This window comes from Numida meleagris, chromosome 4 (assembly GCF_002078875.1).
Source record: "Numida meleagris isolate 19003 breed g44 Domestic line chromosome 4, NumMel1.0, whole genome shotgun sequence".
Classification (NCBI taxonomy): Eukaryota; Metazoa; Chordata; class Aves; order Galliformes; family Numididae; genus Numida; species Numida meleagris.
The window spans coordinates 85,630,547-85,647,257 of NC_034412.1; the positions used below are offsets into that span (position 1 = coordinate 85,630,547).

A 16,711-nucleotide genomic window follows, 5' to 3' on the forward strand; every position below is an offset into this window, starting at 1 on the left:
TATAGATAGCCTGTAAGTTATGCAGAAGAAAAACAGATTTTCACACTGTATTATTGGTATAAATTTCCACTCCAGCTGGTAACTCACAGTGAGATCTTTTTCCTTGCACACATACACACACATCCTACAATATTTCCGATTATGCAGCAAGTGATTCAAAACAATTCCTTATTTATTCTGTTTCGCAGCTGCTGCTGCACAAATTGTAAATATAATCTTAGTGTACTTCACAATTTCATACGATTCTCAGGAAAGGCTAAAAAGTCTGGAATTCAGAGTACTAAGCTGCAAGTTGAGTTATTTTGTCAACGAAGATATCAAGTTTGTGTGATGACTGAATTTATGTCATATATAATGTATACAGTTGCTATTGCTATCTTATTCCTGACATTTCCTTTAGAAATAATTCTACATTTAAAGTAAAAAAAAAAAAAAAAAAAGTTCTGATGCAATATTATCTTTTTGCAACACTTCTTTCTTCCCTTTATTCCATTCATGGGCAAACTGGCAAAATTTGTTAGTGAAGTCTAAATATATATATGTACATATTTCAGTTAGGACAGGATTTAAAGAGAAATGTTTAAATTGGAATAATCAAGTCATCCTTTGGCTGAATTAAAATACATAGCTCTTTGGAATACATTTTGCAATGCCTTCTCTTTTGAGATCCATGAAGAATTTAGCCCAAGGGGCAAATGTTTTGCTCAAGGCAAATCAATGCATCTCCTCCTCTGGCAATGCAATACTGCTTCCAAACTGCATTAGGTGCAAGCTGCCAGTGTGAAGACACTGTCCAGCAGTGGTGAGGAAAAGTTGACTCCATCGTTCTTGACAACGCAGTGAAGGTCAACTAAAAAAGATAAGTGTGGTTTTCTAAGGCAGTGCCTCTTCCTTGTGCCAAGGACATCAGAGTTGAACTGATGTTTTGGTACATCACAGTCCCTGCCCTTCCTTAGCCCCACACCTTTCCCCATCCTGCTACCTACTGATATAAGCAGCGAAGTGTAGATGCAATGCTAAAAGGGGAGCTGCTAGACCTAGCCAGGTAGTAAAAGATCTAGCAGGACTCTACAGTATGTGAGTGATCATGCACATGAGCATGGCAGATTAGTGGGTCTGGCAGAAAGGGTAGATCATTGATGTTTCCAATTAGCTGATTTCTTGTGTTTGTCAAATGCAGCGTCCCTGAGGCAATCAGGCACCTCCAAGATGCAAATCTTCCATTTCACTGTTCCCAGTGCTCTAAAGAATAAAATACGTCTTGAAAACCAAATCTGTGTCAATGCTAATCATATGAAAAAAAACATACGAAATAGAAACCAAGAGAACCTCTTAAGTATGCATGTTTTCAAGGCAGTAAATAGATGTAGTTAAAAATCATTTACCTTTGTATATGATATGGTTTTCTTTTTTTTTTTTAAGTGACTTGGCCCCTTAAATCAGATGGAAAATTTTTTTCAATTGCAGATCTTCTTTTGCTATGAATTATAATGCATGCATTTACTTATTTTACAGGGATATCAAACCTGACAACATATTACTGGATGAGCATGGTGAGTAAATATTGACTGCTTTCTCCCAGATGTCTCTGACTGAGCTGCTGGATTCCAGTTTAAATCTGGACATTCTGCTCATCCCTCTGTCCATTTGGCGATTTTGCAGTATTCATTTCTGTTGAAAAGAAAAATGCTGATCTGACACTTGAAAGACCTGAACAAGGAGGAATTTAGTAAGAATGGAGAACACCAGGGACACCGGTCAAAAATAAGTTATTATTTTAATAACATGATTAATGTAAGTCACTATAATCACTATTTAGGGACCTTCCAATAGAACAGTACCAAGCTTCTGTTTTCTGTTCTGAAATCCTGAAGGACTAGGAAATTTCAAATAGTAAACTATTTCTCATGTAGGTATCTGAAATTGTTTTTCTAAATTTAGATATGAAATTTGAAATTCATCTCTAAAATGCCTGTAAAATATTGATGGTTCTACATATTGTTTTGGCTCAAAGACACTTAAAAATGTCTAAGCAACATAATCAGCTTTGAATTTTCAAGACTACTTCCATGATTTCAAGCAAGAAAAGGTATGGAGTGAATAAAAATTGTTTTTTTTTAAATGAAAACCATACAGATGCAGAGAATATATGAAGTATTTTGCTAAAATAAAATGCATCTTTTTGCAACTATTTATAGCAAGGATGTGAGAAAATACAATAAAAGAAAGTTTTGACCTTGTATTAGTTAGAACAGAAGTACAAGATAAAGACAAAATGGAAAATAATATGTGTTTGTTGCTGTGGGAAAGACTTGTTTTGCTTTATACACTTCAGAAATTGATTAAGAGCAGTTAATCTCTGAAAAAATACAGACTTGAAATGATGCCAAAGATACAATTATTTTTCAAAATCTACTGAGAGCTGCTGGGTCAGCAAGTTAAAGTTGATTAAAGAAGTAACATTTAAAACAGCTGGAATTTGCCCCTGGGAATACTGAAGCCAATAAAGCTTAATGGTATTTGAGTCTTAAACCATCTAGGACTTCAGGAATTTAGTGTTTCAGACTCATATGTGTTAATTTTCCCTAGACACTAATATCAGCAAAGAAGCATGAAATAGAAATATCTTGTCTTTAAGTTCTGTGTGAATTAAAGAAGGAAAGGCAACATGAAATGACTATGAGAGTGTTAAATCTCTGATTGACAGCCTTTGAAGTAGTTACGCTTATCTCTCCTTGCTTCAGCAAGGTCAATTACAGCACAAAATAAACCTCCTGGAAGACCTTTCCTATGGGAGCCAATGTATTGTAGACAAGCTACGCAAGAGCCAGCAGTATGCTGCAGAATTACTTTTTTGGTGACTACAAGATGTTCAGCAACAAAATTATCTACTGCCAGCTTTGCCTCTTATCTGCAAAGCAGCATGGTGCTTCACCAGTCTTCACCACAGTAGAACTTGGTGAGCAGAATTAATCAGCTCACCGACCTGGCTGGGGAGATGTAGTTCTCCCAGCTTGGGTAATAGTCCCTGCAGTCACTAAATGATGTGACACCTGTAGTACTAGTGTCTGTACTATCCCAGTCATCGTAGTATGTTTACAGCTGTAGACTCATTTAGATCATCTGATCCATTTTGGATGTCTGCACATAAGCATTAAGATCTATTTCTCTTCAGTGAATAAGACTGAGGAAGTTTTGTGTAAAGAAATAAAAATCCAGCTCATAGATTTTGCATTCAGCCACATGAATCCTATCCAAAAGCCTAAAAAAGCTTCAATTAAGCTACAGCACTTCACAGTAACATCATATTTTAAAGAACCATCCACTTTCACTAAACAAAACAATTTGCTCAATATATGCATGTGTAGTGGAAATGCTAAGTCATGGCCTGAACCAGTGATTGAGCACCTGGTGGGAAGTCAGGACCCACCCAGGGGAGCTCAGGTGCACACAATGCACCTGAGTGACCAGAAGGGGTGCAGCCATTATCCACCTCATCCCAGACCTCATTTAAGGGTTGGCAGCGCAGGCAAGGGTATCTTGTTGGAGATCTCTGTCTACCTGAGGCCTTCTAGAGGTATGTAGTTTCTTTCCTTTGTTTCTGTGCCCCCCAGCTGTTGTGTTTGAGCAAGTCCTCATTTGCTGCAGTCTAGGACCTTGCTGGAGTTCTGATGTAGTAGTGGATGTGTTTGATGATCACAAGAAGCATCATACTGTATAAGAATTATGAAAACAGATACTTAAAATAATATTTAAGCCCCTAGCAGAAGATGATTGCCTGATGTCCTTGAGATACTCTCTCATGAAGGGAAAGATTAGGGATATTTTCAGGGTGCTGAAGCAGGAACAGTAGTGTCTCATTTCTCGGTTCATTCTCCGAACAGAACTAAAACCTCACTAAGGAAACAAACACAAATCTCTTCGGTTGCATTTTTTTCTCTTCTCCCCCAGAAAGCTCTTTCTGTTACAGCTAATGCTAATCTCTACATTTAGGGCTAGTGCTCTGTTCTAATGTGTATCTTAAATAATTATTCCAGTAGAAGTTGAAGGGACTGTTTCACGGTTCAGGGGAGCTATTATTATTGTATTATACTGAGGATATTCTCTTAATAACAGTATTCTCTTCTCTCCACCACTCTTTTCACTTTAGCGGTTTAAATCCATATGTCTGAAATGACAGTGTTTAGAATGAAACGTTGGCAAATTGGGTCTATGTTCTGTTTTTTCTGAAATGTCAAAAAAAAAACTAAAGATGCCTTTAAATATTTTGATCTATTAGTTATTGCATCTGAGAATACATGCAAGGTCTGTTAACCAAATCAGTATATTGTCTTTTTTTTTTTTTTTGGAGAAGATAACTTGTTATTTCTATAGCTACTTGATGATATATTGGTATTAATATTTCTGGTTATTCTGAAGAAATCATGAAGCTCCCCTTTTAGTATCTGGATTTTACATTGTGCAGAGCAACCACACCATTAACATACTCTATTTAAAGGAAACTTGCAAGGGTTTGATTTCCTCTCAGATAAGCATTTCAAGAAATCATTTCACAAGATACAGCAAAGTTTCTGCATGGCTTCCCAAGGAAGAATGGGTTGATAACTGGACTATATTATCTTAGTGGTCTTTTTCAACCTTAATGATTCTATGATTCTAAGCACTCCCTTCAGGATCAGGCACAGGATCTCAGCTGATACTCTGTCACAGCCAGTGGCAAAACATCATCTTCACAGAGAGTGTCCTTTTCCACTTTCAGTCATCCCTGGAGGTATTCAAAGTCAGGCTGGATGTGGCTCTGGGCAGCCTGGTCTAGTGGTTGGCAACCCTGCACGTAGCAGGGGGGTTGAAACTCAATGATCATTATGGCCCTTTTCAACCCAGGCCATTCTGTGATTCTAAGAAATGCTTTGGTGCTCCCTGTCACCTACGATTTTTATATTAGGATGTTATTACACATTAGTGTATTTCCTGTTAGAATCTGGATGGGCCTCTGTTAATGAATTCATCTACTGCCTCTTTGAAGCTGCTGCCAAAACTGGCCTCTACAACCATGTGAAGAACCAAGTCTACAAGTTCACCATCTTTCATAAAATAAAAGTGTCTTCATCTGTTTTGAAATATGCTGCTTTCAAAAAAATCGTCCCTTACGTCTAAAATTACAGAAGTTGGTGAATAACAGCTTATGCTTACTTTATTCATCATCTTTACGATATTCAAAAACCCCGTTAACTGTTGTTTTTAATGTCTAGATTATTGTATCTGTATCAGCGAGAATTTTACTTGGTAATCATTTTTCTTATTAGAGAAAGGCAGATTCAAGTTGGCATCTTCGTGTCTTTTTATGTACAACTATACTATTTCATGATCATTAGATCTTTCCTTAAAACTCAATTTCCTTGATTATATGAGAATTTCAGCTCTCATTTGGAAATTAACAGCAAATTTGAAAAATGCCAACAATGAGCAATGTTGGCCTTAAAACTGAAAATAGGATGAGTAAAACCCACCATCTGTAAATTCAATAGTTTGAGCCCTGAATGCTGACTCCTGAACACACCGGCAGCAGGATCATCAGGCTTCTAGCGATCTCCTGATGATGAGTGTTCAGCTGCCAAGACATGCCAAGATCATCTGGGTACAAGATGACACTCTTCTACTTAATATAGATGAATGCAAAGAGCTGCTTTTTAAATAGCTCATAGAGTTTGACCTTCTGGGCAAACCAGAGCTGAATTTGATCCAAAATATTACTATGCTGAGGTTTCCTATCAGCTCTGATGCATGCTGAGCTGGTGGCATTAACTCCAGACAGGTATTTGTTTCTCTCTGCCCTCACATTCACCCCTTCACTTTCATACTCTAAGAAATTCAGTGAGCTTTGATATCATCTACTTTTTTACTCTGCTAAATGTTAGCCAGCCTCAGCCACCTATCAGAACTTGTTTTAATTAGTGTTATGATCTAGTCTCATTTAGCAAAAATTCAACAATAGTCAAGCAAAGATGATTTGTTGATTGCCTCAGATATTGGAATTTCAGGTCATGTGATAAAGTGATGTATACATGTCCCATACGTGTATACATTGTACAAACCTTCTTAGGTGCATACATAAAGCTTTGAAAGGTTGTATACTGTCTGTAGAAACTAACTTACAGGTTTTCCTTCTTAACTGGGAGCAGACTAGGGGAATGCAGGTCTTGAAACAATTCACATTGAGATACTTTCTACTTAAGATAAAGGGTAGATATGGCACTAAAGGATGCATGGTCTAGTGGACATGGCGGTGATGTGATGATGGTTGGACAAGATGATCTTAGTGGTCTTTTCCAACCTTCATGATTCCATGAAATATATGGGTAGATGTAGTTGAAACCTGTGCGATCAGACTTGAAAAAGCCATTTTGCAGAGAGTCGGAGAAATCTATGTTTTTGTCTTCTCCTTGAGTCTCCACCATCCTCTTATTATCAGATGGAGTCATGCAGCCAGGGACATTAAGCAATGTGCTCCTCCTTTGTGATACTTGAATTTATTTAGGATCTGCTGTGCATTGTCCTGCTTCACAGCCCTTAACAACCAAACCCAGGTGGTGCTGACATACTGCTCAATCCAATATTGTACCTGAGAAGGGAGCCAGGATACTGGGCTTGATGATCAGTTGTTCAAGATAAAATCTGGAAAGGGAGATCAAGGTGTGAAGCTCAGATAGGAAAATGTCCCTGTGAGCTGAAATTTTAGAAATAGTGTAAAACAGACAGAATTATAGTATTTTTACTGCAGAAATACTTATTTTTCATCTTCCTACATGCAACAGCTGACCTAAAAATGTCATAGGGACTGCAAATAAAGAGCCTTCATGGCACCACAACCACCCACCTGCCTAGAGGACACCTTTCTTGTCCTCCATAGCGAACTACCAGCCCTCTAAGCATCAGGCAAAAGCTGTCTTCAAGCAGCCCAGAGACTGTGGAAGAACAAAGGTGTTTTCTTTCCAGAGATACAGAGGTGGCTTTGCTATGTGGTGCTGTGCCTACGGGAGCAAAACATTACTGCTTTATCATCAGCAGCATGCAGAGAAGCTCTCAGAACTTAGCTACTCCTTATCTTACAGAAAGACACTTTTAACAAAACACATCAACCAACATATATAACCCTTCTTATATGTACTATTTTTGGTTTTCTTAAATGAAAAGAAATCTAATGAAAGGGAGACAAAACAATACACTGCAGGAGAGGCAATTTTCATTGCAAATCAACTGTTTAGATCAGTCTGGATATTATGTGATAGGTGTTTTTGCAACAGGCTATCATGCTGGCACTCTAATAAGGAGAATCATTTACACTGTCATCATTTAAATGACACAACTTTATATTTATCTGTCAAAAAAAAATAGAGAAAGCATTAGTCTCCAGGATCCTCGCAGCTTTTCATTCTACAATGCACATGGAACTAAAGCATCATTGCCATGAAGTGACTGTGCGGTTCAGTTATCTTTCTCAAGAAGCATTCTGCCGTCATGTTCTATTGCAGAGATGAACTGCAGAAGTGCTCCTCACCAGCCATGAACTGCAGCCAGCAGGAAGGAGGAATGCCATCTTGGAACCTGTTGGCAAGCCAGGCTGTGCTCTCTGACTGCTTTAATGGGAAGCAACACCCTCCACCCTCTAAGAAATTACTTTCCTCTGCTTGCTATTTTTGTTTACCTTGTGCACATATTTTTTTGGATAGGAAGGAAAACATCACCAAAACAGAAGTTTTTGGAAAAAACTAAAAAATATGCAAAGCACTTCACCAAAACCTTCTCCTGTATATCCCATTTGAAAATATTTATTTAAGTTTAGAAATTAGACGTGCGTTCTTCCACTTTCAAAAACACCTTAGGTGTCTCCAAATGAGGGAGACTCTGATTTCAGTTCACATACGGCTACGGACTGCTTGGAGGCAGGCAGTTATGTTTCCTGGAGACTTTGAGTAGGATCTAGGTCAGATTGTCGAAACAGTGTAATTGTTCATTGAATTTGCTGTTCGTCAGTCAGGCACTGGGGAAATGTTCAATGTCAGGACCACAGGCAAGTCAACTGTTACGCTCTTTTCATCTTTGGCAGCAGACTTGGTAACAGCTTCCTTCACTCAATAATGGCATCATGCCCAAAGACTGTTCCACACTGTGGACTGAATGAGTTGGAGATCCTGATTTTAAAAAAGAGGGGAAAAAATTATCAGAGAACCCAACGTTCAAGACTCCACCTGAAAGCAAGATGTCTTAATTGTGATTTGAGTGCATGGCTAAGTTGGGGATGGGAGCACCTTTCAATGTCCTCCACAAAGGTATTGCCATGTGGAATCACAGACAAAGTAATATCCGCATCACTCCACAGCAGGAACTAGCCCTGAAATAGAAGATGTAAAACAGATTTATCCGGTTAAAATTGTGTAGATAAACTTTCATTCTGGATTTGCATTCAGTTTACTAGCCGAATGCAAATGAGGATTAGCAACTACTGCCTTGCAATGGTGGATCAGTTTACCCTCTTCGTGTCATAAATCACCCTAGGGAAAAAGTAACGATGGCAGGTTTGGTCCATCCAACCTGATTAGCTGAGTTTAAATCAGCTGTCTTGGTCAGGCAGCAAGACCATGGGCTGTCTTGTGTCACTTATCTTTCATCTTGTAACCTGCTGCTAAATGAAGAATCATCTGGGACCTGCTGCTGTTACACAAATACTCCTCTGCTACCACAAATCTAATTTTGTAGTTATTGTACTTTAAAAATACCCTTTTTCTTCTCAGCTCCCTTTTTGCCCCAAGGACACTCTGAAAAAGCCAGGCTGATTGTAACACGAAGTGGATGTGATGGCAGACAGATGTCATGAGTGCAGGAGATTGTGAGGGATGGCTCTAGTTAGAGAAAAGGTGAGGTAGAGTTCACGCATCACTTCCAAGAAATTTGGTGCTGTTCCTGTGCGTTGATGCTCTGAAAATACAATTACTGTCCTTAGTGCTCACAGTAGAAGGAGGTTCAGGGCTGGTCAGAAGTGAGGTTCAGTCTGCAAGCAAATAATAAATACAACCATACAGGGAAAAAAATATCATTTTGCTATTATTATGTCTTTCTATGAGCAATGCTTAATAGTAAATCATAAAATGTTAAATTTTTAAGGTTTATCTTTTAAACACTGAATAAAGCAAGGAATATTTGTGGGATGTGCTATTTTGACTTCTGTTTTTACTTTGTGTAATTGCAGGGCATGTTCATATCACTGACTTTAACATTGCAACCATAGTGAAAGGCTCAGAAAAGGCTTCTTCTATGGCTGGCACAAAGCCCTATATGGGTAAGTTTTCAAGACAGTTTCAAAAACAAGAAAATTCACACATTAATGTTGACTAATGGTATATTAGAAGGATTTTATGTTGTAAAAAACATATAGCAAATGTGATTGGCTTCTTTTTGTGTGTATTAGTGATAGAAAATATCAGATGAACAAACTGGGCAGGAACTTGGTCTCCATTGTGCTTTTAGTCAGGGTCATCTTGGTTTTGTGAAGCAAATTGAGGAGAGGCTCAGCTGTGATTTCCCTGCAGCTGGAGACAAGGATAAATGATTGTTTGCACTGCTGTGGCTATGATGTAGCAGAGAACATGTAATGTCAGTTAAAAAGTATCTAGGCACATCCTTAATTGCTTTGCTATGTTGAATTTCTCAAAAATTTTTCTGTGTAATAAGAGTTCTAGAAAACTAACCGCTTAAGTGCTTGCCCTGTGATGCTAAGGGGCATTTTATACCTTTTAATCACATATTTAAAATGCATGGCTTGAAGGCTGGGAGAGTAAAATGTGATTTTATTCTACCTTTCTTTGTGTCTAAACGTTAAGCATCTCTGATAAGATAATTCAGATTGTCCCTGGAGTTGAAGGATAGAGAGCATTTCCTGGAGGTCGGTTGTCCCACAAAATTGTCCACTAGCTTCCTCAACTAAGAGTAGGTGTGGTTTGTCCCATCCATGGCTTTCTACTCATCTGCTATTTTAATTCTGTCTGTACACAGAACTACCGTAGAATTACCACATATTTCTTTTCATAGCACAAAGAGTGCTGTGCCAACCTGCTATAAATGAATCAGGAAACATCTTCAGGACATCTCTGTACCAGCTGTGAACCTGTCGGAGCAGTCCCAGGCACTGAAGCAGAGGTTTTTTCAGAAATAGCTTTCCTGCTTTGAGTGTTAAGAGGATGCAGCAGAACACATTGTCATACTGGGTCTCTGTGCTCATGCCAACTTGATGCCCTGTAGTTGGCTTCTCTACGTGTACTCGAAAGAGACTAAAAAACATTTTATGTAGACCTGACTCAAGCATTTCAGCTATGTGGAGGAATGAGGCTTCAGAAAACTTTTTTTTTCAGCATTTTGCACTGGTGAGCTTTAGCCAAGTGTCTAATTCCATGCCTCTACCTGGACAAGATGCCCAATGCAACACAGGTATTGAGTGTAGAGCACTAGGAGAGCAAGTCTGGGTACTGAGCTTGCCTGGGGAGCCAGGATCTGAGCATTTGCTCTTGCATCACTGGTTTCTTATTGGGAAAGGGAAGAGGGGAAGAAATACTGCCATGTTACTTACATTAACAGCTTTAGTTTTAAAAGATCATTTTGCCAGTATGTGGTAGTTTTGTTTATGAAAACAAAACAAAAAAATCAGGAAAAAAAGCAATTTTTCTCCAGAAGTAATTTAACCTCTTCCCAACAAATGCAGATAAATAGCTGTACAATTTACTTGTTAAGCTGATTAAACGTGCTGGGATACACTTACACACAGGATGACAGGAATATTAAAAATGCCAAAGCTTTCAGGATAGTAGTCTTGCATTTCAGTGAAAAGTTTTTCTCAGGGCTCATAGGTTCTGCTTAAATAGCTGCCTGCAATCATTTAGAAGCCATAGCCATTAGATGTGTAAATTCTTTTTTATAGATAATTCAGAAATACCTTTGGAGAGTAGCCATTTTTTTAGAGACTCAAAATCAGAATAGACATTTTCCATATTTAAGTGTGGTGATGACAACAGGCATAATGTTTGAGTCTTTTCTGAGAGTTAATTTAGTGGTTTATTAAATGACTGTTTTGATGGCCTTACATTTTTAACCTTGAAATGCCTGCACAGTTTTATATTAGAAAGTATAATTATTATGAAAGCAGAAGAAAACTGAGTGCATAGGGGGTCAGTTAACATTTTAGCATCTGTCTATCATAGTCTGTGTGTGTAATGGAAGGATCATCTGGCTGCTTATGATCACAGACAGATCAAGGAATCTGTACAAAAAAAATGAGTATTCAAATAGTCTACTGAAAATTAACAGGAAATAACATCTTTTGGAGCATTTTTCCATCCATTTGCACATATAGGTTGACACTTCTTTTTTTAGTTCATTAGTGGTCTTTGTTTGCAGACTTTCCTCATGAGGAAGAAAAAGGCTAACTCTTAATATCTGAAAGCACAAAAGTCTATAGAATTGCTAAGCAGTGGTTTGGTATTTTATGGATGAAATTACAAAAAAAAAGACTCCATCCTTCTGGAATTCCTAGCCTCCACGCTCACCTCAAGGAGGAGTTGCTTGTTTTCTGTGCAGCTGACACTTGCCAAGAGATGGTACATTTGATGATGAGATCCTTGAGTTCAACCTGCCTAAACTCCACTTACATCCCACTCCATGGTATTGTCCATTTACTAGAAAAACTGGGACCTTTTGTACTCAGGTATGTCCTCATGAATTTGCTTTGTCATCACCTCCTCATCATAACAACGCAACAAATAGTGTCTCTGATCTATGTCTGGATTGCCATAGGCAGCTGTGCCAAGGTTGCCACACTCTGCTGCTCTCATTCACCCTCCCTCCTCGCCTCTCTTTTCCTCATTGCCTTGTCTTCCTCTATCCCCTTCTTGATAGAGTGCATCAAACCCTTCCCTGAGTCAGTGCAACTCACATTTATGGCAGAGTTCTCCCTCCTTTTTCTTTCTAGTAGTACTAGTGATGGTGGGTTTTTTGTCTTTCCTGGGAACTAAATGAACTACTGGAGGGTTTCTATGAGAGCCCAAGCTGCCTCCAGAAAGGAGGTGCATTAGATAACTGGAGACAGTGGAAGATGAGCCATGGGAGCATCTGGTTTCACCTCAGCTTATGGATTCATTATGTCCCTGAGCCCACCTCTCATAGGCAACAGTCTCAGAACAGAAAAATAAAAAACAACCAATCAAAGATAAAAATAAAAAAGGCAATAAAAGAAAACTGCTGTCTTTCCCTTTACAGAGAGACTAGAGCACCATCCACCAGCTTATTTTCTTTCCACTGTGCCTTCCTCACCTCTTGAAAATGCAAAAATAATGCAGAAGTCACAGGTTTGGCCTTTTCTACTCAGAAAGATTCAGCAGAGTTATCTTTGCATTTATTTGAGGTAAATAGGCAGGAAAACTTTTAGAGCTGTTAAAATTCTCTGTTTCATGTGAAAAACAATGGGTGAGGATTCTCTGAACAAATTAGCTATCAAAGCTTCAGTAAAACTCGGGCATTAAGAGTTTAACAGATATGGCCAGACACTCACTGATGCTGCTTTTTCCTCTAAATATGTTGATTTTACTACTTTTCCTCTTTCAATTACGTGAATAATTACATCATTAAGTTAAATGTTAGAAGTACTTTTCAGCTGCAGAGCTCAGATTATAAAAGGTTTTTTTACTCCTGATAGTTAAGTCCATACGATTTCTGGCTTTAAGGCTGTATCCCACTTTCCATGTGGATCTATGCAAGCCGTGTAGACAGTGACTGAAATGGGGGGGAAAAAGTGGGGAGTATGGTACCATGTTTGATAGTAAATTTTCATTACAGAACCATGGAATTTTATAGTGTGGAAAAGACCTTCAGGTTGACCATGTTAAACAATCAGTCTGACCTACCACATTCCATCTTTAAACTATATCCATACATCTCCCGCATACCTCTAGCAATGGGGACTCCACCATTCCCTGGGCAGCCCATCCCAATACTTGACTGCTGTATCCATGAAGAAATCCTTCCTAATATTCCATCTAAACCTCCCCTGGTGCAACTTGAGGCTATTTATCAGATGTCAAGTGATAGGATGAGATAGAAAGATTTCCAGGAATTTAAATCATGATTTTACCTCAGTGTAACAAATCAAAATCTCCTTCATTTACTTGCTGAGCACCAGAACTAAGGGAACTTAGTGGTTGCTGTAAGACATGCTGTCCTGGTTTTCATGTTGGTGAGGGTATGAGTTGTGACGAAAACTGGTTTCCCCCACTGGCATATATAGAAAGGCTCACTTCCATGTGGATCATATTACATTTAATCAGATATGAGGGCACAATGTAGTCCTCTCTTTAGGAGAGGTACTTAGAGGATTTCTCACTTTTTCCTGTGGTCAATTTAAGGAAACATTAAAGGTAACTTTTTAAAATGTGTTTCTATTCCTATTTGAAATCTGATTGGAATAGGCTAAGAAATTGCTAGGAGCAATTCGCTTGCATGCAGCATGACTGGATAAAACAGGTATTTAGGAAAAAATGCAGTGACTTGATACCGTAAAAATGCACTACCTGTTCTGGTTAAGATACAGATCTTGCAATTCTGAGCATGACCTTCCTGCTCCTGAACTTTTTTCCTGCCTGTTTTCCTACTTACTGAATGGTTATGCTGAACATCATGTATTTGAACCTGAACATTTCTTCAGAAACCCTGGTGGTTTCTCTACCTTTCTCCTTCCTGGTTACTTCATTTAGACAAGTGAAATACCTGCCACACATGAGCAATAAAAACATGGAAAACATTGAATCTGGAAGGAACAAGACCAACAGCCTGGTGAGGCATTTCTAACTGCTTCTGCAGTTATACTTCTCGAAGCTGTTGTCTCAAAATACTGAAGTGAATTCATCTTCTTAACTTTCAGGGATCTTTAGAATGTTGTTGATGACATTCTGTAGCTGCAAAATATAATGTGAGCCTTAATCTGATTTAGGAAACTTTTGTGTATCACCCATAGCTGATGTTATAATTACAAACTTGCTGCTCAGATCTACCAGTGACTGTGAGGGCTGTCAAAGGTTTTGTTGTGTCACAGTGCACTGGGTGCTCAATTGCAATACTGGCCCTCCAGCACATTAGTTGACTACAAAGCAAAATGTTAAGCATTAAATTACATCTAGAAAACATTATCTATAATAACTTTTGTTTATTCCCTATTCTTGGTTTTTGTATAAGTTACACTTTTTGTAAGTGTAGAGTCCTAGAGCATATGCTTTTTCCTCACTGAAATGTTTCCTTTTGAATAATGGAATTTCCATACATCTGGATGTTATGAATAAGTGTTGCAAGAACTTTCCACCTGCAATGTTTTCCTGTTCTTTTTTGTTTCTGGCAGTAGGGGAGTTAGGTAGAGGTTTTGGGGCTTTCTTCAGTAGAGATTGAAGTTATACAAATAATGCACTATGCCTTAAGTTCAAGTCAATCAAATAAGAACTATTTGATGTAAATACACCGGGGGAAAAAAAAATCCAGAGCCAAATTATCAGCAGTAAATTACCTGGAAAAAATCCAGCTACCCTTTCATGCCTTGCACGCTTGTTATCTCAGATTTTCATGGCTGCTTTCATAGGTTGCTGTCATGGTGAATAATATCTGCGTGTCTGAGATTACCAGAGGAGTGTGGATTTATGGAGAGGTCCACCAAACTTTTAAAAAGCATGAGTCACCCATCTGTTAATTAATAGTGTGTGGGAGTACTATTGGAGTCACAGGAGAGCTAGTGGATGTCCTGATATCAACCTTACAGGTAAAGTAAAAATATTCTCCAGGGCTACATTTGTTCCTGAGGCAGTTAAAATATATCAGGTACAAATTTGGAGTTAGATTTTCAGAAGTGCTCAAACATGGCTTTATTTGTGTTCACAATAAGCAGTGCTCTGAAATGAAACAGTTCTTTGCGGGTACTTGCTATTTGAGTGTATTTAAGGCAGTGTTTTTTAAAAATCCTACTCTTCCTACAGAGGGTTTGACTGCCTATTCACAGAGTTCTGCTGGTGCTGTCTCTACTGCACTTTTGATCTCAGGGAAATATCATGAGTTCTGCTTCTTCTGATAAGCAAGAATTGAGAGCAGATGTGAGGCTGGGAGGTGCTTAGATAAATGCTCCCCTGTGTTGGTGAGATTCCAGCTTGTTCTGGGAGCACCATGGCTGAGGGGATTAACCACTGAGCTGCAAGTAAGTATTCAGGTTCAGGCTCTGCTCTGATATTGAAGAGTAGAAGTACAAATAGCTGAAAAAGCTCAGGAGATCAGGAAATAATTTTTTTTCTTTTTTTAAACCTGCCTGAAAAAGACGTTATGCAATGTGGAGCTCTGCAGGCAGCTGTGAGAGGGAAGACAAATCCAGCAGAGATGGGAGAAGGGACAATGTGCAGGGACTTCCTCTAATGCAATGGGGAAATTCTGCACTCTGAATAACTGCTGTTCTTGAGTCAAAAATGTGACTTCACTGGTTTTTTCATGCATAAACCAGTGGCAGGAATACATGACACCAAGTGCTGAATATACACAGGGCTAGTCTTCCAAATAGTAAGGGGAAGTTTTTGGACACAATCTTTTCTACAGATTGTTGGAGAAACTGGCGCTGCAGCCACATGAGCATTTTGATAGATTAAGGTAGGTGCTTTATAAGAGGGGAAATTTAGGTTACATATTGGAAAATATTCTTTACTCAGAGGATGGTGAGGCACTGGCACAGGCTGCCCAGAGAGGCTGTGGATGCCCCATCCTAGGAAGTGTTCAAGGCCAGGTTGGATGGACCCCTGTGCAGCCTGGTCTGGTGGGGAGCAACCCACGGCAGGGTGGTTGTAGCTAGATGATCTTTAAGGTCCCTTCCAACCTAAGCTATTCTATGATTCTGTGTAATTTCATATTCAGGAGGAGACTGTGACATGTTCGCTATTGTTGAGCTTCCTTTCAATAGAATTAGCAACATCAGGCTGTGTGCCTGATTTTGAGCTGGACCTTCGATGGGAAGGAGTTTCTCTACACAGACAGGAGAACCACTGGACAGAACATAGTTCTTAAGTAACACAGAAGGTTTTATGAGGACAGCACTGAAAGGGGGCAGGCAGGGTTGCTTGGCCTTAGAACAAACTAATAAGCCATTCTAAATGCAGTGTCTGCATTCAGTGAATGGTATGTAAAGTATTTGCTTTGATCGAATAAATGCATCAAATATGAGTACTAAAACTATTGAGGTGTATTATAGTACAAAATCAGCTACACTACTGTAACACATTCAGACCTCACACTATAAAATTGCAAGCCCAGCATGGTCAGGCTTTAAGCAGTCCTCTACGTTATACAATAGAGGTTAGAACTTTCTTAGTCTGAAGTTCTAAGTCAGAAAGCTATCCATTTTAATTTAGACCTATTCAGCACATGAGAAAGTAAACTCTAGAATGCAAATTGATAGTTTAACAAAGTCCATGTTTATATACAGAGAGAAATAAGTTGTTTTCTTCTCTTAAAAAAAAAAAAGCTTATTCTATGAATAGAATATATTTATCATCACTATGGTCTGACTTCTGCTTTCAGTTTAAACCATGACCCAGAAGAATTACTGACCTTCTTTGTCTTTATTTTTTGGAGAAAACTGAAAATTATTTTCTCA

At 38.6% G+C, this 16,711-nt stretch overlaps 1 protein-coding gene across 1 annotated transcript in view; it reads left to right on the top strand.

The window, feature by feature from the left end:
• STK32B (serine/threonine kinase 32B) overlaps positions 1 to 16,711 on the top strand; it is a 128,304-nt gene that overhangs the window by 83,173 nt on the left and 28,420 nt on the right. Inside the window, exons 5-6 of the mRNA XM_021395514.1 lie at positions 1,516 to 1,553; positions 9,248 to 9,337. Of these exons, the coding sequence (XP_021251189.1) occupies positions 1,516 to 1,553; positions 9,248 to 9,337 (128 nt within the window). The remainder of the gene's footprint in view (positions 1 to 1,515; positions 1,554 to 9,247; positions 9,338 to 16,711) is intronic.